The 26,471-nt window shown below is 39.1% G+C and overlaps 1 protein-coding gene across 3 annotated transcripts in view; it reads left to right on the plus strand.

Moving 5' to 3' along the window:
• Positions 1 to 25,497, plus strand: part of apaf1 (apoptotic peptidase activating factor 1) — a 240,293-nt gene extending 214,796 nt beyond the window's left edge. For all 3 annotated transcript variants that reach the window (XM_073066284.1, XM_073066286.1, XM_073066285.1), the window contains one exon: positions 24,687 to 25,497. In XM_073066284.1, the coding sequence (XP_072922385.1) occupies positions 24,687 to 24,833 (147 nt within the window). In that variant the 3' untranslated portion in view covers positions 24,834 to 25,497. The remainder of the gene's footprint in view (positions 1 to 24,686) is intronic.
• The last annotated feature ends 974 nt before the right edge of the window (positions 25,498 to 26,471 follow it).

Raw genomic sequence — 26,471 nt, forward strand, 5'->3', positions numbered from 1 at the left:
CCAGTCTCAAAGATGTATTTTAGTCTGCTCTCTAAGATGGCTGGTGTTATCACGTGGATTCTAATAGCACATATTTAAGTTTTGAATTGTGCAGGCACCTGTATAGGAACAATCAAAATATTTGCAAGGCTGCTGTGCCTGAGAGAATAACTAAGGCAGACCTAAACTTGTACGAGGTTATGCACTATTGACTCCCAGTATTAAATATTCATGAGATTAAACTGGAGTTACAGTGTAGCTTGCTTTTTAGAAGAAAAATGAGCTTTATTTGTCACATAAATGTTGAAATGATTGGTGAAAGCACCTTTTGCATCAGGACACGAGGATTTTGCTGGGCAGCAAAATGTATTGCCATGCTTCCAGCACTAACGTAGCATGCCCACAAGTCACTAACCGTAAATGTGTGCCTTTGGAATGTGGGAGGAAACCAGAGCACCAGGAGAAAACCCACAGCATCATGGGAAGAACATACAAACTCCTTCTAGACAGCAATGGGAATTGAACCCCAGTAATACAGCTGGTGCTATAAAGTGTCGCATTACCCACACCACATTAATCAAACCTTTTTCTCTCTTGCTCCCTTCAGTTGATGCTTATGATTTGGCATAACTGACAAGAGCAGAAATTATTGCTCATCCATAATTGTCCTTGCTGTGAGGAGTGGAGCAGTTGGAATTGTAAAACAATTCCCTTGTAAAAGAGATTATTTTGTACAGTAGTTAGGCAGCTTTACTCTGTATATAGTACTAAGTTAAGATTCTGTCTTCCAACACAATGTGAAGGGACATCCCACATGTTCGTAAGTGAACTTTATTACAATTGATTAATCATTAGACTCTGGCTGTACCAACTTTGCACAACAAAGAATAAATGGGTCAAGGATGTGGCATGCAGAATGTTGCCTGCGCTTCTTACCTACACATGAAGTAAAGATTTAGCATTCCGTATCTCTTGGTGTCACAATTGACAGTGATGAGAGTCCTGGACAATGTAATGCAATCTAATGGACAGGCCTAAACAAGCCATATATTGCTAAACACAAGAGATTCTGCAGATGATGGAAATCCCGAGTAACACACTCACAAAATGCTGGAGGAACTCAGCAGGTCAGGCAGAATTGATGGAAAGGAATGAAGAGTTGGTAATTCAGGTCAAAACACTTCATCTTCAGTTGTAGCACCGAGATTTAGAGTCAGGAAGTTCTGCTGCTACTTTATGAAACTGATTTGGCCACATCTGAAGTACACTACTGCATTCAGTTCTGGTTGTCCCTTTATTGGAAGGATGTAGAGCCTTTAGAGAGTGTGCAGAAGAGGTCTAGAACATAAAACATCATGTTGTGATGACCTTTAAACCTACTCCAAGATCAATCTTACCTTTCCCAACCATATAGCCTTCTATTTTTATTTCATCCATGTGCCTAAAAGACTCTTAACTGTCCCTAATGTACCTGCCTCCACCACTAGCCATATCAGTGTGTTCCATGCGCTTACCGCTCTGTTTTAAAAAAAAATTACCTCAGACTTCCCCCCCCCCCCCACCAATACTTTCCTTCAATCACCTTTAAAGTATGCCATTGTTTATTAAACATTGCTACCCTTGGAAAAAGGCGCTGGCTGTCTATCTGTCCATCATGTATACTGTTATGAAGTCTTAAGAGCAGAATTAGGCTACACAGCCCATTGAATCTGCTCTGCCATTCCATCATGGCTGATTTATTATCCCTGTCAACCCATTCTCCTGCCTTCTGCCTGTAAACTTTGACACCCTGACTAACCAAGAACCTATCAACCTCTGCTTTAAATATACTCAATGACTTGGCTTCCACAACCACCTGTGGCAATGAATTTCACAGATTCACCCTCAGGCTAAAGAAATCTCTTCTCTGTTCTAATTGGATGTCCCTTTATTCTGAGGTTGCGCTCTCTGGTTCTAGATTCACCAATAGGAAACATCCTCTCCATATCCACTCTAGGCCTTTCAATATTCAGTAGGTTTCAATGAGATCCTCCCCTCATTCTTCTAAACTCTAGTGATCATAGGTCCAGAATTTTCAAATGCTCCTCACTCATTAACCCTTTCACTTCTAGAGTCACTCCTTGAGTCATTCTTATGAACTTCCTTTGTACCCTTTCCAATGTCAGCACATCTTTTCTTAGATAAAGAGCCCAAATTTGCTGCAATACTCCAAGTGCAGTCTTATAAAGTCTTAGCATTACATCCTTGCTCTTATGTTCTAGTCCTTACCACTGACTCAACCTGCAAGTTAACCTTTACGGAATCCTGCATAAGGACTTCCAAATCCCTTTGCATCCCTGATTTTTTTTAAAATTTTCTCCCCAATTAGAAAATAGTCTACGCCTTTATTCCTTCTACCCAAGTGTGTGACCATACAATTCCCTACACTATATTCCATCTGCCACTTTTTTGCCCCTTTTCCCAATCTGTCCAATTCCTTCTGCAGACTCACTGCATCCTCAACACTACCAGCCCCTCCACCTATCTTTGTGTCATCTGTGAACTTCACCACAAAGCAGTCAATTCTTTCATCCAAATCATTGACATGTAATGTGAAAAGAAGCAGTCCCAATACCAGCCCCTGCGGAACACTACTTGTCACCAGCAGCCAGCTGGAATAAGCCATCTTTATTCTTTGCCTCCTGCCAATCTTCAATCCATGCTAGTATCTTTCTTGTAATACCATGGGCTCTTAACTTGTTAAGCTGCTCTTAAAAAGCCAACTTGTTGGTAAACTACACATTCACTCTAATGGGATCCAGCACCAACCTGATTTTCCCAATCTACCTGCATATTGAAATCCCATATGACCATCATAACATTGCCTTAATTACATGCCTCTTCTGCTTCCTGGTGAAATTTATATCCTACATCCTGGCTGTTGTTTGGGGGACTGTATATAATTAGAATCAGGATGTGCCCACCCTTGCAATTTCTTAACTCTGTCTACAAGGATTCTTCATCTTCTGATCCTATTGTCTCCTCTTTCTAAGGATTTGACCTGATTTAATTTCTTATGTACAGAACCACCCCACCCTCTGCTTACCTACCAGTCCTTTCGATACAAGGTGTAACCTTGGATGTTAAGCTCCCAACTATAATCTTCTTTCAGCCATGACTTAGTGCTGTCCATGTCATACTCTAACTGCGCTACAAGGTCATCTACCTTATTTCATATACTGCACGCATTCAAATATAACATCTTCAGTCATCACTCATCCTCCATTGCTCCAAAGGGAAAAGCCCTCACTTACTCACCTTTCCTCGTAAGACATGTTCTCTAATCCAGGCAGTATCCTGGCAAATGTCCTCTCCACCCTTTCTGAAGCTTCCATATCCTTCCTATAACGAGGTGACCAGGACTGAACACAATACTCTAAATGTGGTCGAACCAGTTAAGATTAGCTTTATTTGTCACAGGTACGCCGAAACGTGCAGTGAAGTGCATGATTTGCGTCAAATCAAACTAGTGAGAATTGTGCTGGGCAGCCTGCAATTGTCACCACGTTTCAGTGCCACATAGTATGCCCACAACTCACCAACTCTAACCATACATCTTTGGAATGTGGGATGAAACAGGAGCACCCAGGGAAATTCACACAATCATGGGAAAAACGTAAAAACTCCTTTTATAGAGCAGCAACTTTACCGCACGGTTTTTGAACACCGTTCTCTGATTAATGAAGACCAACTTATCGTGTAACTTCCTAACCACTCTTTCAGTTTGTGCGGCAACTTTGAGGGGTCTGTGGTCTTGGTACCCAACAACCCTCTGTTCCTCCACACTGATAAGAATTCTGACTTTGTTTGACCTTGTAAAGTGTTCATTTCACATTCTTCCTGATTGAACTCCATCTGCCACTAATCTGCATCCTATCAATGTGCCTTTGTAATCCATGACAAACTTCTACATTATCCACAACATCACCAACCTTTGTATCATCTGCAAACTTGCTAACCACTCTTACACCTATCCTTTATCAGGAGGCTGCTTGGATTAGAGGGAATGTGCTGTGAAGTGAGGTTGGACAAACTTTTTTTTTCTCTGGAGCTTTGGAGGCTGAGGGCTGATGATACAAGTTCATAAGATTGAGAGGCTCAGGTAAAGTAGATAGCCTGGTGGATTGAAATGTCCAGTACTGGAGGGCAAACATTTAAGATGAGAGGTGTAGGTTCAAAGGAGATATGCGGGTCATTTCACACAGCGATTGACAAGTGCCTGGAATGCACTGCCATGCATGGCAGTGGAGACAAATTTGATAGAAGTATTTCAAAAGGCTGTTAAATACATGAATATGCCTAGAATTGAGGAATATGGACATTGTATAGGCAGAGGGGACTAGTTTAGTAAGGTATTTAATTATCAGTTTAATTATTTCAGCACAATGTTGTAGGTCCAAGGGCCTGTTGAGAATCAGAAACAGGTTTATTAACACTGACATATGTTGTGAAATTCTTTGTTTTGTGGAGCAGTACAGTACAAGACAAAAAATTACCGTAAGTTACAAACTAAAATCAAAATCAGTAGTGCAAAGAGGTAGTGAGGTAGTGTTCATGAGTACATGGGCCGTTCAGAAATCTGATGACGAAGGGGAAGAAGCTGTTCCTAGCATGTTGTGTTTGCCTCTGTACAGCCTGCATGGTGGTAGTGATGAGAAAAAGGCAAGTCTCAGATGGTGAGGGTCCTTTGTGGATTCCACCATCTGAGGCACCGCCTCTTGAAGATATCCTCAATGATAGGGAGCCTTGTACCTGTTATGGAGCTGACTGTGTCTACAAGTCTCTGCAGCCTCTTTCGGTCCTGTACATTGGATCCTCCACACTAGGTGGGGATGCAACCAGTCAGAGTGCTTTCCAACGTAATCTGTAGAAACTTGCGAGAGTCTTTGATGACATACCAAATATCATAAAACTCCCAATAGTGTGTTGCTACTGGCATGCCTTCTTCATGATTGCATCAAAATGTTGGGTCCATTATAGATCCTCTGAGATGTTGACATACTTTGCTGGGTACTGTATGTGACCTATGGTGAAGTGATCTACCAGTGACTTATGATAGTGAATGGATAATAGTTGTCTTAAACCAGATGATTTGTGTGCATGAAAACATTATTTAAAAGTATTGCAAATACCGTAAATTCCAGTGTAAGAGCCGAGAATTTGGCCCTAAATTTTGGTCCTGAAATTAGGGGGTCGGCTTATATAGAGGGTGCCAACTTTGGAAAAACGAATATACGGGAGACAGGTGGTATTTATTGGCTGTTTTTGAGTCAAATTTGTTCCACTGTCGATGAATGAATTCTTTGAATGGTTTGTTTAACCTCACATCTAGTGGCTGGAGCACGGACGTCAAGCTACTGGGGATGACTGCAATGTCCGTACTTGCAGCTTGCAGTGCTGCTTTTGTCTCACCTGACAAGTGCACTTTGAATATTTCCCAGACAATTAGTGACTTTTCGTTCCTGAAATCTTCGGGACGTCGACGCCACACCATTTGAACCCATTTCAAGCAACCTGCTTCATCCATCCAGCTGCGTTCTTGAACGTAAACAACACCATCCCGTGGGAATTTTCTGAGCAATCCTTGTTTTTTGTCTCAGTACAAGATCACATCTGTTCATAAATTGGGTGCACCAACTTCGCGTAGCTTTGAAATTTTTGCTGACCTCACGGTGTTTTTTGGCCCATTTCAACGCTTGAACTCGAATCATTTCTCTGGTAACAATGTATCCGGACGATTGCTGGTGATTCACCCAACTCTAAAACTTATTCTTCTGAGTTCTGACCACTGGCATGTTTTCCCACAGTTTGCACATTTCGTCTTTGGCATTTCTCTTAGCGTGTCCTCTGCCTTTCTCCACTCTCTCACTCTCTCTCGTTTACACTAAACTTCTTAGCAGCTGCAGAATTATTCGTTCCTTTAGCAAAATCAACAACCTTCAGCTTGAAGCCAGCATCATATTGCAACATGTTTTGAGTATATGTGACAATGTAACAAAGAATGAAACGGTAACTGGAATTTGATATTATTGTGTAACAAAATAGCAAACTTCTTGAAGCTAAATAGTTTGGTAAGGTACATCTGCATTTCTGTTGGGAGCATGGTTTTACCCTGTGTATTCACATACAGTTGTGCAGGCTTCACATGTAACCCAGTCCAGAATACTTATTGGTGAAGTCTTAGTGTTATTTATCATATTGTGCAGGAAGTGCTTTTAGCTTTTCAAGTAAGCAAGTACATGTTAAGCTTACAACACTCAGCAAGATTTATTATGAACTGACAAAAGAATATTCTATTCCTCTGCACTGTTTTCCACATGTCCACAGATCCCTGAAAGTTGCCTCACAGGTAGATAGGGTAGTTAAGAAAGCTTATGGGGTGTTAGCTTTCATAAGTTGAGGGATAGAGTTTGAGTCATGAGGTAATGATGCAGCTCTATAAAACTCTAGTTAGGCCACATTTAGAGTACTGTGTCCAGTTCTGGTCGCCTCACTATAGGAAAGATGTGGAAGCATTGGAAAGGGTGCAGAGGAGATTTACCAGGATGATGTCTGGTTTAGAGAGTATGCATTATGACCAGAGATTAAGGGAGCTAGGGCTTTACTCTTTGGAGAGAAGGAGTATGAGAGAGGCTTGATAGAGTTATACAAGATATTAAGAGGAATAGATAGAGTGGACAGCCTGCGCCTCTTCCCCAGGGCACCACTGCTCAATACAAGAGGACGTGGCTTTAAGGTAAGGGGTGGGAAGTTCAAGGGGGGGATAATAGAGGAAGGATTTTTTACTCAGAGAGTGGTTGGGGCGTGGAATGTACTGCCTGAGTCAGTGGTGGAGGCAGATACACCAGTGAAATTTAAGAGACTACTAGACATATGGGAGGCAGGGTTTAAGGGTCGGCACAACATTGTGGGCCAAAGGGCCTGTACTGTGCTGTACTATTCTATGTTCTATGTTCAGTTTAATAGGCACAATTTTTTTCAGTAAAACTTCAAAACCAAGTCACCTCTAATTAATGATTTATATTTAGCATTGCACTGGGACGCATAGAAACTAGTTCTCGGTTACAAGTTATGAATGTGAATCATATCAAGCATTTCATGCAGCTTTAAAGACGCAATGTCTCAATCATCAAATATACCTCTTCACTTAAAAAAGAATATAAACTCATTCATTTGGAAGTTTTAGAGAGGGTGCAGAGGGGATTTACCAGGTGCTGCCTGGACTGGAGGGTGTGTCTTATGAAGATAGGTTGAGCAAGCTTGGGATTTGCTCTTTGGGGCATGAGGATGAGAGTGACTTGATAGAGGTCTACTGGATGATAATGAGGCATACAGTGAGTGGGTAGCCAGAGACTTTTTCCCAGGGCATGAATGGCAAATACAAGGAAGCATAATTTTAAGTAGTGGTGGGTGTGTGGAATGCCGTGCCGGGGTGGTGGTACAGGCAGATACATTAGGGCCATTTAAGAAACTCTTTGGTCTGTGGATGATAGAAAAATGAAGGGTTATGTAGGAGGGAAGGGCTAGATTGATCTTAAAAGGTTGGCAAAGCATTGTGGGCCGTAGGGCATGTAGTGTGCTGTTGTTCCTATTTTCTCTGTTGTTGCTTATTTTTGTCATTGTGGTCTTGATGTAGTATAAACAAGAATCAACATTAACCAAAATTCTGACTGCCTTACACTGTTACTTTTTTTAATCAATGATGGTGCTTCAAGCCAATAAACGTTTTGCTCTGAAAATTAATATGTTTTTCTTTGCGAGTTTCTTGTTTTGTTGTACTTTGGTATCTTTGTAGAAGGCATGGTCCTGAAAAAGAGCTAGAAGTGACTGTTGGAAGGTTCATTTGTTAACGAAGTATGTATGCAGTAAACAACTCTGAGATTTGTCTTCTCCAGATAGCCACGAAACAAAGACTCGTCCTGAAACTTAACTCTTACTGCATTTTAGTGTCTTGCCTAGGCACTTTCTTTCCCTTTATTATGAGTGTAGGTTATTGATCAGACAAGCTATTCAACCACAGAGTCACAGCAGCTGTGTGCATTTCTGTTTTCAGCTGATGTGTACCACATGATCTTCAGCAGCAGGAACCCACATTCTAAAAGCCCAAGGAGACAGCCATGCCATTCATGCTCTGGTTCAGAACCACCTGTTCTGCACCAGGCATTAAACTTGCAACATGAAAGAAAATAATTGTTCATTTCACAGCATTCAAGAAACCCCTGTTCTGAGTTTGTCTCAACCAGTGGTATCAGTTACAAAGAAGGTTTGCTTATGTCCTGCGGTGACTTTATGGTGAGCAGTATTTTTGGACAATGCAATTGACGTTACTCAGTTGGTACACTTGTATGTCAGTTTGAAGCCCTGCAGCCAAGTTCATTCACCAACTTATTTTTAACTTGTAGCTTAGCACATTGATGTGTGACTGATCCTTTCACAGAACTACTGGTTGGTAAACATTAGGTCTGATACAGAAGTGATGCAAATCTAAGTTGTTTTCCCCTTTAGATACCTTGAATGATATTTTACCTCCCCAGTTATCTAAAATATGATGAGTTAAAAGGAAAATCAAACATGTAGTTAATAAACATTGCAAAAGCTACTAAATAAAGAACACACAGAGTTCATCCATTAAAAAGCAGATGCTTGGATATATGGCATTACTTTAGAAACAACATTTATCACCTACTTTAGCCAGTTTTCTCACAGTAAAATCCTAGAAACAAGTTGAATATGCAAGCTTTGAACTTCAATTTTTTGGGTTGTTCTGGAATGACAAAACTGATAATTCAGGAACAGGTCACTCAGTTTAGCTGATTAAGGCTAGTATTTTTTTTTACAAATTACATCACCTCCCACTTCAATAATTTCTTTCCATCTTCTCCCTGCACATCTCCAGTCTCTCCTTTCATGTTGGCATCAACTGTCTGTTTCACTCCTTCATCTGCTCAATGTAATGTTGATAGGTTTGTTGTATGTTTAATTAAGGGATTCCCAAACTTTTATGCCTTGGACCCTTACCATTAACCAAGGCTTCCATGGACCACAGGTTGGGAATCCCTGGTTTAGTATCAGTAACTGACACTTGTGTCTCTGGCTGCAGTCATGTAGCAAGAAGAAACAGTTTCTCCATATCTACCATTAAATTGCTTGTGCTAATTCTAAACTCTCCATCCAGTCTCTTGATCTTCTGTTTTCCAGCTGAAGGAGCCATTACCTGCTCAGTTTTGTTCAGCATTTGCACCTTCTCAGCTCGTGGTTTCTTTATAAAATTTTCTGAATATTTTTGAATGCAGTATTCCATGTGACGTAACCAGACTATGTTAAGCATTTAGGGGTGGAAGTTTGAGGCCCTGAGGGATTGAATCTTCTTCTGACATGCTTGCCACCCAAGTTTGTCAGTCACTAGAAATTGGAGGATGTTCTTACTTGCAACAAATCCCTCATATGAAGTCTTGCTGGCAGTGTGGCTTCCAGAGCAGGGCCTTCTAGACACATGACAGATTCAGTTTCCTGGTTTGCCCTGACAGCACGCGAAGATCTATCTCCAAGCTCACTGGCTGCCATTGATCCACATTATCTATGGACAACCTGAATGTAATTAAGAAATCTAAAATTAAAATGGAAAGCACTTGCATATGATTAAATTAATTAAGGCCATTTAAATTAGCCAAATTGATCACAATGGGAAAGGACATCAGCTTCCGCACACTTTTCTCTTTATAATCATTTCTTTACTGATTTTTATGGGCCCATTTGGACATGTGCCAGGCTCAGTGGGCAGATACCTCAACCTGGAGAATCTGAAGAATTCGTACTCCTCTAGTGGTTTTTCTGAGCCTCCACGAAGCTAGGTGTGAAAGCCACTAGATCTGAGTGATCTGCAGGTTTTTAAGCAGAAGACTGGTGTCCTTGCTTCAGTTTTTTTAATACTATTACTTGGGAAATTAACTCCCAGTATTTCCTTTCCCTACCTTGTGCCATTAACAGGATTTGATTTTTTGATCTTTTTTATATTGCACAATCCAAGATTCTTTTGTTCAGTGTCTTTATTTCCAAGGAATGAGCAGTGTCCCTGTTCCATTCCCTTCACACACTGCAAGCAGTTTGAAAGTGGAAAAAGGAATGTTGATTGCAGCCCAGCATCCAATCTACCATCCTCTCAGTTCTTGAAAAGTACTATGAAATCTTTTGAAGAGATATGAATAGCCCCACTGAACAAAGTTGATGCTGTTTGAGAGGTTGCAACTGTGTCGGGGATGTTAACCATGTCCAAGATGTTAAAGTAGGATCCTTTTGGAGCAACGTTTGGTCAAGGATAAACTAACTTGGGCAAAAAATTTAATAATATTATGTGTTAATTCTGACTTGATTAACTATAATTTTAAGCCAATAATGCCCCTATATTTCTCGAATTTTGTACAAGGGACTGTCTAAGTTACTTATGATGTAACATTTCAACCTTATTTAATTGTAGGTAGAACACTTTGAAGTACTTCTGAGAGATACGTTACGATTCCATATGAATGAATGAGTCATTCTTTATACAATAATTCAAGCATGTTAAAAAATTGCACTGAGAATGTTTTAGATGATTTTGACTAGTGTTTATTTAATTCACAAGAAAATTTTTTGCAGCACTTATTGGGAAGATGGAAACAATCATTGCAAATTTTTCAAAAATTAAGTACATTGTTTATTTCAAATTGATGTTGGTAAGTTTTTAAATTATTTTTATCCTTGTTGCTGACTAGAGTTTTAGCTGTCGCATTCTTAACCATATTACTAAATTGAGATGAAATATTCTAACCAAGAGAAAAATGTTTGAGAGTAATTTGACACCTCCCTCAGAATATAGTCTGATAGGAAATATTCAGGGAACTGTGGGAAAAGAAACTAAAGCAGGCTGAAACAGAACAGATTGTTTTGTTTAAAGTCAGACCATCTGTAATTGATATAAGATTATGAGGCAGAAAATATGAATACACATTATATGATTTTAATACATAATTTGATATTACTCTCTGTGATCATATGTGAAGTACCTATTTGTTTATAGCTTATTGCAGTCATTAAGTTTAGTAAGATTTCTTTCATTTGGAAGAAAGCAAGTAAATTTAGTTTGAAGTACGAATTACACATAATCAGAAATGCCATGTTAAAATAAATAGACTTGACTGATACTCAATCTTCAAATTATAATTGCAACTGAATGCCAGGGGATAAATACAAGAATAAATTATGAATGTGCATTAAATAATTTATTTGGTTTTCATATTGTGACACTACCTTATTCCTTTTAATTTTACATCTGATATAGTGCATCTACCCTTAAAGATGACACTAAAAGCTAGACACCCAGATTCTTTATTCTTTTCCAATGTTTTTATTTCATAATTATATACAAGCGCAAGGTTATTGCATGTATCATTTTGCAAGCCAGTGCCCTGTATTGTTGGTCTACTTCTAAATTAAATATTTATTAGTCACTTGGTTGTTTAATACAAAATAAACCAAAAATGAAAGGGGTAGAGGTGTAATGCAGCTTATGATTTTAAATGCTACTGTAATTGTATTTGTTCATTTTCTGTATCACTGATGAAACACATCCTATTTGTTTATTTGAATATTATAAATTTTCTAATTCATTTAATGCAGTGAATGTCTTTGCTTTTTAATATTTTTCACTTTGAACATAATGCTTGAATATTACGTTCCCAGTTTCTCATATGATTTGTTAGTTTATACTAATGCTAGAATCTACCCAGAAAGAATATAAAAAGACTTGAAGTAGATATATCAGCTTTTAAAACTTATATATTGATTATTTTTCTCCAGAGATGCAAGAGGCATATTGATCAATTCCATGATAGCTCATGTAATCTTCCATGCCTTTACAGATATGCTTAAATCAATTTTTGTCTTGCGGTTGGGTGGCTGTGAAAGTTGCTAATCTATTGATTTCATCAATTTTTCAGTCCACAGTCTAGGATCCATCACTCTAAGCAATTGCCTCCTGTAAAGTGTCTCACATTGGAGCTATTCCCTGTAGTTCCCAGAAATGAATGAGTGGGAACAGTTCAATGGAGTCATAGTAATGTTACTTTTTTATGGCACTTCTTAGCTTGTGAGGTTCTTGTCACTATAGGAGACTGTCAGCTTGACAATGCTGTTGATCAAGAAATATTGCTTTTGTCTGCATGAATTCACAAGGGTATATATAATGTAACTTAAGTATATTTGCATGCACATCTATGTCAGTTTTGCTAGTGAGTAACATTTTCAAGATAGATTTGCTCTAGTTGAAGCATTGTCACTATACCTTTTTTCTCCATTGCATTTTTTTTAATAATTAGTTCTAGTAATTCCAGTTAAGATAGCACTATTGAATGTGCACAACAGTGCACTGGGTAGTTCAAAAGGCAAGAAATTCAACTAAAGACATAACTGAAAACATTTTTTTTTTGAGGTAAATCACCACAGACAGTGAGGAGGCAAGTGATGGTGAGGCGGGTTTGGGGGATGAGCTGAGATGGTCTATTGCAGATTCGATGCAGATGGAGTGAGGAGAAGTTGGGGTAGTGGAGTTCCAATGCCCGTACAACTGGCCCTGGTGCAAGGTTGGATCACTCTGGGCTCCGAGAAGAGAAATTGGGGCAGAGGAGTTCCAATGCCCGTACAACTTGCCCGGGTGTGAAGTTGGATTGCTCTGGTTGCCAAGCTGATTTGATGAGCCTGAGAGCTGCTTTGGGCCACGCAGTGAAATCTGGGCCCAGGGCAGGTCGCTGGGCAGTGTGGTCGGGCCTACTCCAGTTTGCTCCAGGATTTGGATCTGAGGATTCATTTTGGTTTGGAATGTTGTTATTCACTTCAATTTGAATGAGTTATGTTTTTTTTCCCTTTCTCTTGTGTATTGGGTGTTGACCCTTTATTTGTATTGTTTTCTTTAATGGGTTCTTTCGGATTTCTTGCTTTGTGGCTAACCGTGAGCAAACAAATCTCAAAGTTGTATAATTTATATATTCTTCGATAATAAAAGCACTTTGAATCTTTAATTTAGTATTTGAAAAACCTATTTTAAAGATATTTCAATGACGTACTCTAAAAATACTACATCTGCAAGCACTTTCTATTTTTATTTAGTTTTCTCATTTTTTTGTAATAGCCGTGTAATAACCTCCATTGACCATATTTACATTAGAAATTGCCAATGTGTGCGTACACAGGCACGTGCACGAGCACACTCACTGACTTTAGTCTCTCCAGTGATGGAGCTACAGTACCTCAATTTTGTGTCAACCAAAACATGAAAGAATTGCACTCCAATTCTCAAACTAACACATCTTCCCAAAGCAAATAAATAATAAATGGAAATATATAAAATTAAAAGAGATAGAATAACTTTATAAATGGGGTTGGAAGTATTCTTACATTGCCTTTATTTCACCTATTAACTTTCTAATTTGTTTAATTGAAGATAAAAATTTAGACTTGACTCTTCAGTGTCATTGAAAATGGACTATTATAGTGAAAAATTTAAGTTCAAATGCTTCTATGCTATTTTACAGTTGAAGGGTGTATGTTAAATACATAATAAAGCTTTATACATAACACAGCAGTGTAACATTTATATTATAAAGAAAGCTGTTAAAATAAATTATGAATATGGAACCTGCTGGCAGTTACTTTCTCTAGTTTAGCGGCATTAGTATTTCCAGTAAATGCTGCAAAGTTGACTCACCTTGTCCAGTACTTGTACTGCAGTGTGATCCATTGACTGCAGTGGTAGTTTCTCTTCTGCTATACATCTAAAATGCGAACAGTTCCGAATTGTGGACTGCTGAAATCAGCCAGACAGCAACTGAAGGAAAAGGAGGAGTGCAGGAAGCGGAGGGGAGAAAGTCAAAATGCTGAGGTGTATGGTAGGCTGGAGGTATGTTTTGACTTGTACAGTGTTATCCAAACTTAGCGTCACTTCACAGAGTAATGGCAAGTAAAAAGAGTAAAACTGTCAAAGGTCACTTGTTTGCAGCTTATCAGCTTGATGAATGTCAGAATCAGAGCCAGGTTTATTATCACCGGCATGTGTCGTGAAATTTGTTAACTTAACAGCACATGGCCATATTGTTCATAATTGTTCACCATTGATAATGCATTTTGAGTTGTTAAATGCTAGTTGGACATGTGCACAAGGTACTGGGATCTTTCAAGCATTAATATATGGAGCAAGTTTATAGTTCTCTAAAAATAGCAATTCAGTTGGATAGGGCAAGTTGCTGAGCTTGCTTCCCTTTACAGGTCAAGGGATTGTGTATAAAAGTTGGAACATTGTGTTGCAGCTGTATAAACATTTGGTTAGACCTTATTTAGAATATTGTATGCAGTTTGGATCACTACATCAGAGAAAGCATTAGAAAGAGTGCAGAAAAGATTCATTAGGATGTTGCCTGGAATGAAGGCTTTGATTACAAGGAGGGATTGGATCAGCTGTGATTGTTCTCCTCAGAGTGCAGGAAGCTGAAGTTTCCTTTCTAAAGTGGTGTAGATTGTCCTTTTCCAAGGTTAGGGGAGTCTAAACTAGAGGAAGCACACTGAAGGGAAGGAAAAATATTCAAAGGAGATCTGAAGGGCAGTCTTTTCACACAAAGGTTGGTGAATATATGGAGCAAGATGCCAGAGGAGGTGTAAACCCAGAGCGCTATGAAGCTAATTCAATTACAACTTTTATTCTCAGGAATGAATCCCAAGTGGTAACTGAGGTATTAGTTCAGCAGTTTCAGTTTGTCCTATATTTGATGTGAACTCCACATGAGAAAAACAAACTCTGAAATGCAGTTCTGAAGAAAGGTCACTGACCTGAAGTCAAAACTCTGTTTGTGTGCTAATATTGCTTGGCCTATCTACTACTGTATTTCTAGAATTTTCTGTTTTATTTCAGATTGAAAGATCATTTTGCAGGACACTTCTCTGCACAATTGTGTTAGCTGTCTGATGCTTCAGTTCCCTGTCCCACTCCTACTCTTGACATGAGTGGCCTCTTCCTTTTGCACTGTTCCACAAAGATTGGCCCAGGTTCCAGGCACATTGCGGACTTTTCACTGATTTAAAAAAAGGTTGAAATGTTTCCGTCTTTTTGTGCAGGTGGTGCTTGACGTGCTGTGCAACGACAATCAAATTTGAATCTCTATTTCCCATCCCTCCTCTCCTGCAAATGTTACTTTAGTGGCAGAAACACTGAAAGTGACATCAACATTGAATCCTTACGAAATAATCCAAAAGTGTCTTAAATGTGATTTACAAGATGAGCACAATAGATAGAGGAAGTTACAATATCAAAGACAAATTGGAATACATAGACTGCAGCCAATGCATGCTCCAAATGCTCTCTGTTTTTTTTTATAATGTTATAAAACTGGCCTTCAGTTCAACAAGATGCAGAACTAGATATTTTAATATCTAGTAAAGTATTTAGAGACTGAATTATGATAAGAACTTTTTTTTAAATTTCAAAACTGTGGAAAGATTTGTTACGGTAACAAAATAACCCAGTTGACCCTCAAAGGAAGTCATTGCAATTCTGAAACTCAATGTAGTAAAGTTCGTAAGGGTCGTCATGAAGATCTAAACAATGTTGACTCAACTTGTCTAGTATCTTCTCACACATTTGACTAATTTTGAATCCCTTCAGATTTAAACCTAAACATTTATTTTGTGCTAATTGTTGTCCTGTTACACTGGACTCTCAGGAAATCCTGAAGGTATAGAATGTAGAGTTTCATTGTTTCTACAGAGGCAACAGTGCTTCCCTCTGCAAGAGAATTATTGATGATTTTCAGAAAAAAATGAGGTTCTAGAAAAGAATTTCAAACAGATTATAGTAGAAAATGAAAATTAAAACACTAAGACAAAACATACATACATGCTGTCTAAGTTCCCCTTCAACTGGGTTTGCAAACATAAATTCAGATGCTCATACAGCAGATCAAGAGATTGCAAAAGCCAGGAGTTTCAGATCAGAAACTCTATCAGTACTGGTGAAGCAACAAAGCATACTTTTATTGGATGAGTTCAGTTTTCAGTGTAAGAATAAAGTAGGCAAGACAATAGATTTTGTCTTTAGCAAGGCATTTCACATGATCCCACATAGCACGCTACTCCAGAAGGTTAAAACAAGGCAAGCTGGTTAATTGAATCAAATTGGATTGGTGATAGGAGGCATATTGTAGTGGTGTAAGGATGCTTTTCCCATTGGAAGTGGTGTACAGCAGGGGTAAGTGTTGGGATCGTTCTTCTTCGCAATGTGAATATTGTAGGTATTTATTTATCTATTTACTTTATTGTCACCAAACAATTGATACTAGAGCGTACACTCATCACAGCGATATTTGATTCTGCGCTTTGTGCTCCCTGGAGTACAGATCGAAGTAAATATAATAAAAATTTAAATTATATATCATAATTAGAAAATAGAAAAGGGAAAGTAAGGTAGTGCAAGTCAGGTCCGGATATTTGGAAGGTACGGCCCAGATTCGGGTCAGGATCTGTTCAGCAGTCTTATCACAGTTGGAAAGAAGCTGTTCCCAAATCTGGCCGTACGAATCTTCAAGCTCCTGAACCTTCTCCTGGAGGGAAGAGGGACAAAAAGTGTGTCGGCTGGGTAGGTCGTGTCCTTGATTATCCTGGCAGCACTGCTCCGACAGCATACGGTGTAAAGTGAGTCCAGGGATGGAAGATTGGTTTGTGTGATGTGCTGGGATATGTTCACGATCTTCTGCAGCTTCTTCCGGTCTTGGACAGGACAACTTCCATAGCAGGCTGTGATGCACCCTAGAAAAATGCTTTCTATGGTGCATCTATAAAAATTAGTGAGGGTTTTAGGGGACAGGCCAAATTTCTTCAGCTTTCTCAGGAAGTAAAGGCGCTGGTGGGCCTTCTTGACAGTGGACTCTGCTTGGTTAGACTAAGTCAGGTCATTTGTGATATTCACACCGAGGAACTTAAAGCTTTTGACCTGTTCCACCTGTGCACCACCGATGTAGATGGGGTCGTGCGGTCCACTACTCCTTCTGAAGTCAACAACCAATTCCTTCGTCTTGCTGACATTGAGGGATAGGTTATTGTCTTTGCACCATGCCACCAGGTTCTTAATTTCCTCTCTGTACTCAGACTCATCATTACCCAAGATACAACCTACAATTGTGGTGTCATCAGCAAACTTGTATATTGAGTTTGATGGAAACTTGGCTACACAATCATGGGTGTACAGTGAGTACAGCACGGGGCTGAGTACACAGCCTTGTGGGGCACCGGTGCTCAGAGTGATTGTAGAGGAGAGTTTGTCCCCTATTTTTACAGCCTGGGTCCTGTCTGTGAGGAAGTTGAAGATCCAGCTGCAGATCTGAGTGCTAAGACCCAGGTATCTGGAGCTTAGGAATCAGTTTATTTGGAATGATGGTATTAAAGGCAGAGCTGTAGTCAATGAAAAGGAGCCTTACATATGCATCTTTATTCTCCAAAGTGTTCTAAGGAGGAATGTAGTGCCAGAGAGATGGCATCTGCCGTTGACCTGTTTTTCCGGTAGGCGAATTGCAAAGCGTCGAGGTTGACCGGTAGGCTATGGTTGATGTGTGCCATAACCAATTGCTCGAAGCACTTCATAGCAATTGATGTCAGAGTCACAGTCGATAGTCATTCAGACATGCCACCTTACTCTTCATCAGCACCGGGATTATCGTTGCCTTCTTAAAACACATGGGGACTGAAGCAGGGAGCAGTTGAAGATGTCAACAAACACTCCAGCTAGCTCTCTTGCACAGGCCCAGAGAACCCGTCCCGGGATGCCATCTGGGCTCGTCGCCTTCCTTGGATTTATCTTCAGGAAGGCTCTACTAACGTCTTCCTCAGTGACGGTGAATCTCGATGCCACCAGGTCCGGTTCATCCGGAGGGGGCAGGATGCTCCTCTTCTGTTCGAATCTTGCGTAGAATACGTTAAGTTCATCAGGAAGAGAAGCGCTACAGTTATTGATATTCCCAGCCTTTTCTTTGTGCCCAGTGATCTCATTTAGACCCTGCCATAGTCTACTGGCATCCCTCTGGTTAGCCTGGGCTTCCAACTTGGCTCGATACGAGGATATTTAGGGATACAGCACATTAACAGGCTCTTCCAGCTCAATGCCAGCAACCACCTATATTTAACATTTGCCTAGTCACAGGACAATTTAAAATGACCAATTAACTTAATAATTGGTATACGCTTGGACTGTGGGAAGGAACAGAACCACCTGGAGGAAACCCACACAGTCACAGGGAGAAGGTGCAAATGTCTTACAGAGCACACCAGAAACGAACTCTGAGCTCTGATGCTGTAGCGTTGTGCTAACCACTGCGCTACCATGGTGTCCAGGTGTGATCAATACATTTGCTGATGACATGAAAGTGTGGTGATGTAGATAGCAATTAAGGTTACAGCAGGGTATAGATCAGATGGAAAGCTGGGTGAAGAATTTGCAGATAGAATTGTGAGATAATACATTTTTGAAGCCAAATAGGACAGGGTGTGTACAGTAGTAAGATGCTAAGGAATGAAAAGGGACCTTGGGGTTCAAGTCCATAGTTTCCTGAAAGTGACAACTCAGGTAGATGGGATGGTGAAGAAGGCACAGGTAGGTCATAGGTTAGGACATAGATTATAGAAATTTGTATGTTGGACTGCAGTTGGATTATTGTATGCAGTTCTGGTTGTAACACCATGAGGAAGATATGGTTGGAGAGAGTGGGATTGTTTTCCCTGCAGTGAGAGAGGCTGACTGGTGACCCGAAACAGGCATATAAAATTACAAGAGGCATAGATGGGATAGACAGTCAAATATTTTCCAGTATCAAAAATAAGAGGGTAATAGATATAAAGTGAGAAGAATGAGCTTTACAAGGAATTTGAGGGAAACATTTTGTTAGACACGTCCAAATCAAAGTTTATTGTCATATGCGCAAGCACAGGTGCAACAGAAAACTTGCAACAGCATCACAACCACATGGCATCATATAATCAGCATTTTCAAGGAAACCCCTTTTACTAACTGGAATTCAATGCCAGATAAAATTATGCAATCAGAAACAATGTTTAAGAGACATCGATTCAGGCATAGAAGTAGGGAAAGCATGGAGGAATACAGAACACATGCAAAGGAGAATCTGTAGATGTTGGAAGCCCGAGCAACACACACAAAATGCTGGAGGAACTCAGCAGGCCAGGCAGTATATATGGGGAAAATAGTCCAGCCAATGTTTTGGGCCGAGACCCTTCAGCAGGACTGGAGAGTAAATGATGAGTACCGTAGATTCCGGATTTTAAGCCGCTACTTTTTTCCCACATTTTGAACAGCTTTGAACTTTGCGGCCTTTAAAACGGAGCGGCTAATACATGATTTTTTTCATGCCGCCTCGTAAACATTTTGCCTCATAACAGTAGACCAATAAAATTGATGAGTAGTTCACAGAGGTCCAATGAAATTGTACGATAAATCAAGCGCACTTTCACAATTAAATTATTGTAAATCAGTCATTTGTACTCACCCTCATCAACATGGAAAACACTCGAAGAAAAGCATTGTGCTGCCTTTATGGCAGTTACTTTATAATATTTTCGCTTAGTAATTCATTTTCTAGTTAAAGTTAGAAGAGTTTTAACTATATTTGTTTTCTGTACTACATCGCGGGATGCTATGACGTCACACCTGGTTTCGCCGCGTCTTGTGGGAAAAATGCCGTTTGCGATAAAACGGGACGGAGGGAGGGAGCGCATTACGCGAGCGGCTTTGGATCTGAGCGAACGCTGCTTTTAAGTTAAAGGCGATCAATAACGTTTCCTGGTAGGCTGCAGTATATATATTTTTTACCAGTCGTTAGGAGATATTGGAATGTTGTTCAGTAAAGAAGTATACGCAACGTATATTTAAAAGTAGCCGCGTTACGGGCACGGTTCGAAAAAAAGCATTTGCAATATGTATTTGTTTTTGTTACCATATGGATTTAATTAAAAGTTAAAAAATCCTCACGTGTAATATCTTTCTGTGTAAATATCTCATATTACAACGTGGGACACCTGCGGCCGAAAATCCGGTGCGGCCTTTACAATTAAAAAATTGATTTTATTTCTAAAATTAGAGCCAGCGGCTTTTAATCAGGTGTGCTCTGTAGTCCGGAATCTACGGTAGGTTTAAAAGGTGAGGGAAGGCAGAAAGAAACACAAGGTGATAGGGGAAGCTGGGAGGGGGGGGAATGAAGTAAAGAGCTGGGAAGTTGATGATAGAGATACAAGGCTGGAGAAGGGGGAGTCTGATAGGTGGAGATAGAAGGCCATGGAAGAAAGAAGAGGGGGAGGAGCACCAGAGGGAGGCGATGGGCAGGCACCAAAGGGCCCATTTCTGTCCTCTATAATTCTAAGCCTTTGAGAACAACAGTAAATCACAAACATAAGAAAATCTGCAGATATTGGAAATTCAAAGCCGAAGGAACTCAGCAGGCCAGGCAGCAGCTATGGAAAAGAGTAAACCGTTGATATTTCAGGCCGAAACCCTTCATCAGGACTGAAAATCAACAATGAATATTTGGCATATATAGAAACAGTATCTTTATCATAAAATACACAAAGAAGTCACTAAATCTAATCTGAAAATATTAATAAAAACAAAAAATCCAATATAATTATACACAATTAGGATTATCTGGCAACTAATCAGCCAGGTTGGCCAATATTTATTAGCAATGGTAATTAATTTTGTATTGTACGTTTGCACTCTAACAGGACTTCATCTGTGGAATTCTACAAAATTCAGTCTGTGGTCTAAAAGAATACTGCTGACTCTGTGTTATATCAGTTCAAGTTACAGAAGTTCACCCTTAAAGAATTTACAAATTACCATCCAAAATCTAGCAATATAGAATAAAATTCACTCCCATAGAATTTATCTTTTAAAAAAAAGGTTTATTGAAGCAAGCGCAGATGACACGATTTTATGTTATGAAAAATTGTACTACAGGCTGTACTAACGGATCGACCCCCCCAAACTTCCCATAAGCTAGAGGTTGCCTGTACCACGGTTAAACCCCAAAGTCCAATAGAATGTAATTATCTGGGGTACAGTGCTATATGAATGTTTGCATGATAATAGATCTTGAGGAAGTGTGCTGAAACAATCCCTATAGTTTGCTTTTATTTTCTGAATTTTATTTCTGACATTCCTTTCTTACCATGTCTATTTCTGCTGACACTGACTCGAGTCAGGGTAACGCATAACAGTCAGCAAAGAAAACTTCTGGTCACCTTTTAACTGGAAGATGTTGTGTTGCAACAATTAATGCATCTTAGTAATGCTTGAGTTTAGTAATGTTTCTTGAATGCAGTACTGTTTCTTAATTTGATGAACTGTGGTGATTGCTGATTCCTCTGGCTCTTCCAGATGTTGGAATAAGACTGAAAAGGTATTTCATGGGGGGAGTGAAATATCTCTCAATATTTCTCCCTTTCTGTGATCAGACTGTGTTAACATGTTTCACTATAAGAGAGCCAGTGATGAATAACCATCATGGGTTTGCCATCGGGAAAATAAATTTTTAAGATCTGAGAATGTTGGTTTGACACTGCGGGCTGTGTTTTTTTCCCTTTGAAACCTCAGTCAGATGAATCGGAAATTTCATTCATTGTTAATGCACCAATTGGAACACAATATATGACAAACACCATTGTAGAAAATTGTAAGCAGAAATAACCCTTAGGTTTGAGTTTCTAGAAATAATAGCTATGTTTTTGACAGATTCACTTTGGCATATTTTTCTGATGAGCTACTGAGGCCATTCTGACTGCACAGCAGTTAGTTTTCCCTCCGAGAGGATGACTGTGTATTCTTTGGATAAATGGTATTTAGATGGAAGGAGCCTGTCCTTATAAAACATTAGCAATAATATGATTCAGTAGGACTGAATAACTTTTGACATCAGTAATGCTGCAGTTATTTCCTGAAGGGGTTGTAAATTTTGAAAAATCTGTCTTGGGAAGGGACTGCATTAAAGATGTTACTCTTTATTTTGACTGTTAGTAATGTTTAAGTTACTTATGAAAATGTGTTAGAACTGAAAGGTCCTACTGGTTTACTGATTTTTCTGTTGCGGGATCTCATACCTACATTAGCTGTTCGTCATTTCACAGAAGCTGCCTGACTTGTTTCCTGTTTTATTTCAGATTTCTGACATCTGCAGTTTTCCGATTGCCATTAAAGTTCAGGTGTTGACATTAAACAAATTGTAATTCAAAGCTGCTCAGCTACCTTTGAGACACTTCTATACTCATTACACTTGTGCAATGAGGTAATGAGATTCAGGAGAGCAGAAGTACTTTAAACTGACTAATTTGAAATACCAATCACTTGACAGGAAGCTACATTCCTATTACTTGCAGGAGCTCAATAGTTTTTGTTGATTAGATCAGTCACTTCTAATTATAGTAGTGAAAAGGGCACTTCAAAATGAACTCGTTTTGTTACCCTTTAAAACAAAAGGAGTCTTATAATCGCTGGTATTTGCATTTTTGCATTGCTGGCCTTTTTTGAAAGTGTGAAAGTGGCACAGCTTCTCCTTATTTGAAGTGGTTTATAAAGTTACTTTCCCCAAACAGTAAGATTGATGAACACCTCCACACACTTAACCCACCCTACAACATTCCCCACCACCACTACTTTATCATTTCCTGTCAGTCTCCTTATGTACAGACCCTCCTGTGCCTGGTGTCACTTCATGGACATACAATCAGTCTATCTATATAAATTACCTTATGTTTTTATATTTATATTGCATTTTAACTTATTGTATTCTTTATCTTACTGCGTTTGTTTGCATTGTATCAGATCTGGAGAATGCTTATTTTGTTCTCCTTTACACTTGTGTACTGGAAATAACATTAAACGGTCTTGAATAGTGAAATAACTTTATACATGTTTTGCACCTGAACTCTACATCAAGTGTTCCTTCGTCAGTCCTAATTTAATCAGCCTATGGCCAAAACTGTATAATTTTATTTTAGCAATACAGCGCAAGAGTAGGCTCCTCCTCCGGCCCTTTGAGCCACGCCGCCCCAATAAACCCGATTAATCCTAACCTAATCATGGGACAATTTTCAATGACCAATTAACCTACCCAGTGCGACTTTGGACTGTGGGAGGAAACTGGAATACCCAAGGGAAAACCTACGCATTCCGTGGGGAGGATGTACAGAGACGCCTTACACAACGGTGTCGCGATTGAACTCCAAGCACTGGGATGCCCCAGGCTGTAATAGCATCATGTTAACCGCTACACTACTTTAGTACCCAATCTGCACCAGCATTATCCTTTAGCCTGAAACCTAAGAAGACCCATCTGACTGCCTGAATGAGATCAGCAGCTCTGCATTAAGTTGTTCAAAATAATGTACGGGCGCTCAAACGTAAAATATAATTGGTAACAGTTACTCTGCTGAAATCTACTTCTCAATGCACTATCATTCCATTCTATAATCAGACACATATTTGAACAGTAAAGCAGAAGTATGGATACTCACTTGGCAATCCTTCCCCAAATTAGGATGATTTAAATGTCAGTGGGCAATGCAAGACAATAAAAGGAATAATCAAGTGGTTAAGAAAGCCATAAATACAGCATTGGAATCTGATATAGAGAAAGTGTATTCATTAAAAGCTTGCATCAAGTCACATGTAATGTCTGCTAGTCTTTTATTATGTCTTAGTCACATTGTAATTTGCTTAAACTGACAGCTAGTTCAGCAGGACTATAAATGACATGCCCACCTGTATCAGCTTTCTATGGCAGTACCTACCTGTTTTATCCAATACCAGCTGTGGTGAAAATAAGAATTGTCTGTACTGGTGATGTGACACAAGGGTTCTCATTGAAACCTGGAGAGCTAAAGACAAGAGGCATTTAGAAATAGCATTTAAAAAGAAAGATGTATTTAATCTGGAGCAAGACCGGTCAACATGTGTTAGAATAAGGGGCAAAAGGAGCATTCTGAATTATTCCTATGGTCACCCTCTTAGTGACATTCCCTTCTTTCACCCTCCCTGCAGCTTTAAAAGTGTCGGTTGTCTCCTATTCAATCTGAGAAAGGGCTTGTGTGGGTATTTCAACATTTTGTTTCGGTTTTGGTGGGGACTGGGTAGGTACTGTACACAAGATCAACATTTATAGTCTGTCCCTAAATTTTACCTTGAACTGAGTTGTTAGACCAATTTCTGTGTTAATGAGTTGCATCATAAGGAAAGATTCTATAAATTAGGTCCATATGATACTAAAATATGCAAGTTTCTTAGGGAAATTGATGTGGAATGTGCTGTAAGGATGTTTCCTTTAGATTGTTAACATTGTGAGATTCTTATAACCTGATGATAAACCTCTGTTGTTTTTGGCAAGTGGCTGCAAATAAAACTGTTTTGCTTTTTGCTTCATGGTGTACTGTGGACCGTCAGCTGTAAGATCGATCTGGTCTTCTCGTGTTTGTCAATGTCAGAAAGACAGATTGACTTCAAAGTGGACAAAAAATTCCATTTGGAGAGGTAGAGAGCAAATTGAATGATAGTATTGAACAGTAAAATCTACAATAACATTACTTTTCTTTTACAGTGGTGGGATATGAATACTGGAGAATCTCTACAGACATTCTACACAAATGGGACAAACTTGAAATCCATACATGTTTCATCTGACTTCAAGACCTTTGTGACTATTGACAATATTGGAATCCTCTACATCTTGAAAATGATAACCTGAAATGCATTACTCTGAAGAGACAAAACATCAGTTTTTGTGATTTCTGCTGGGAGGATTTACATCTATTGCATTTAAAATGCTTTATCTGAAACTTTGAGCAGATCAAGCTTATGGACTATGAGCCATTTTATGGAAATTTTCTAATTTTTTTCATACACAACAAATTGCTACTGGAAATTTATTGGTGATTTCAGCTACACAGGAACTAAGATAATGCATGTGATAATATTTTCTGTTATTCACACCTCCTGAATCCAGTGACTCCACTGCTGGTATGTTATTGCTTTGAGACTGTGGCGGAACGCATTACAGATTTGAAGCACAGTGAGCAGTTTACAGAGGTTTAAAGTACGTGACTGGTTTACAAATGCTCAAGACTACTTGATCACTTTGCAATATGTGCTTGGTACTGTTTACAAAAAACACACACTGACTTCTCAGGTTTGCAGCTTTTCATTTGATAAGATGTTCTGTTTGATACCTGAAGATTGTTTGCGGGATTTCAGGAGCAGTGTTTCAGAGAATGTTATTATCAGAGCTGAATAGTATTCTTATTTGAAGAGTATTGATCCTAAAAATGTTCATTTAAACTTCACGCCTATGTTTCTACCAATTCTTATTTTCATAATTCATGCAATTAAAATTTTCATGACTATTTAAAATATTTATGTTATCTGTGTGAAAAATATTACAGAGCACACTTCCCATTATGCCTTTTTCTGGAGTACTACTGACCTTCAAAATACTTTACCTCAGCATTTTTGTGCAATAGTGTATTAAATCATATGCTGATGGGACATGACATTGAAATCTGGTGTTAACCTAAACTGGGGAATCTGGATGAGCAGGATATTATAGGAGGGCTGGAGTCTGAGCCTATCTATCTGGCTCACATAAAATTCAACTTCCCAGTTACAACATAATTGGTATGACAGAACTGTCTATACAAGAGTACTTTAGATTACTATTGGATTTAGGTAATCCAGGAGCATTGACCATTCTTACAGTCTTTGAGGGAAACCTCATCCAATGGGACAGTCTGGTATTTTTCAGCTTCTCTTGGGAAAATGTACATAAAAGCTAAGAAACCTTGAAAATCAAGAATTAACATCATTTCCCAAAATTTATAAACCTAAGAGTTTCAGAGACAGTGGAGGGACTCTGGATTACCGCAGGTAAAAAAGGCTGTACAACTTCCTAACTCAGCCAAGTAGTTGTTTGTGACCTCTAGCTTTCTGTAGGCAGGTCAAATGCTCCCAGCCAACACAATGTTCATGACTGAACTCGGAGAACTGAGATCAGCACTGTCAAATATTTAGGTTTCTGGAAATGGATAAATGAGAAAGAACCTGGTCCTGCAATTGATACTTTTGATACGGTCTCCTTCAAAATAATTAAGTATGCAGAAGGTTCGGTTAATTTGCATTTATATGATAATGTTTGGTGGTATACACCAAACATTGCTATTGCAGTTCAGCTTAAATTTAAAGCCAATAAAAATTAATCCCAAAAACTGGTATAATTCAGGAAAAACCTTGCTTAAAATATTAATACAATTTACTTATGCATGGAAAAGGAACCTACTGCTTACTGCAGCAGAGACAATTCAATTGGTTAGGGTTAAAAATGAGTCTTGAG

Source organism: Hemitrygon akajei, chromosome 14, assembly GCF_048418815.1.
Source record: "Hemitrygon akajei chromosome 14, sHemAka1.3, whole genome shotgun sequence".
NCBI lineage: Eukaryota > Metazoa > Chordata > Chondrichthyes > Myliobatiformes > Dasyatidae > Hemitrygon > Hemitrygon akajei.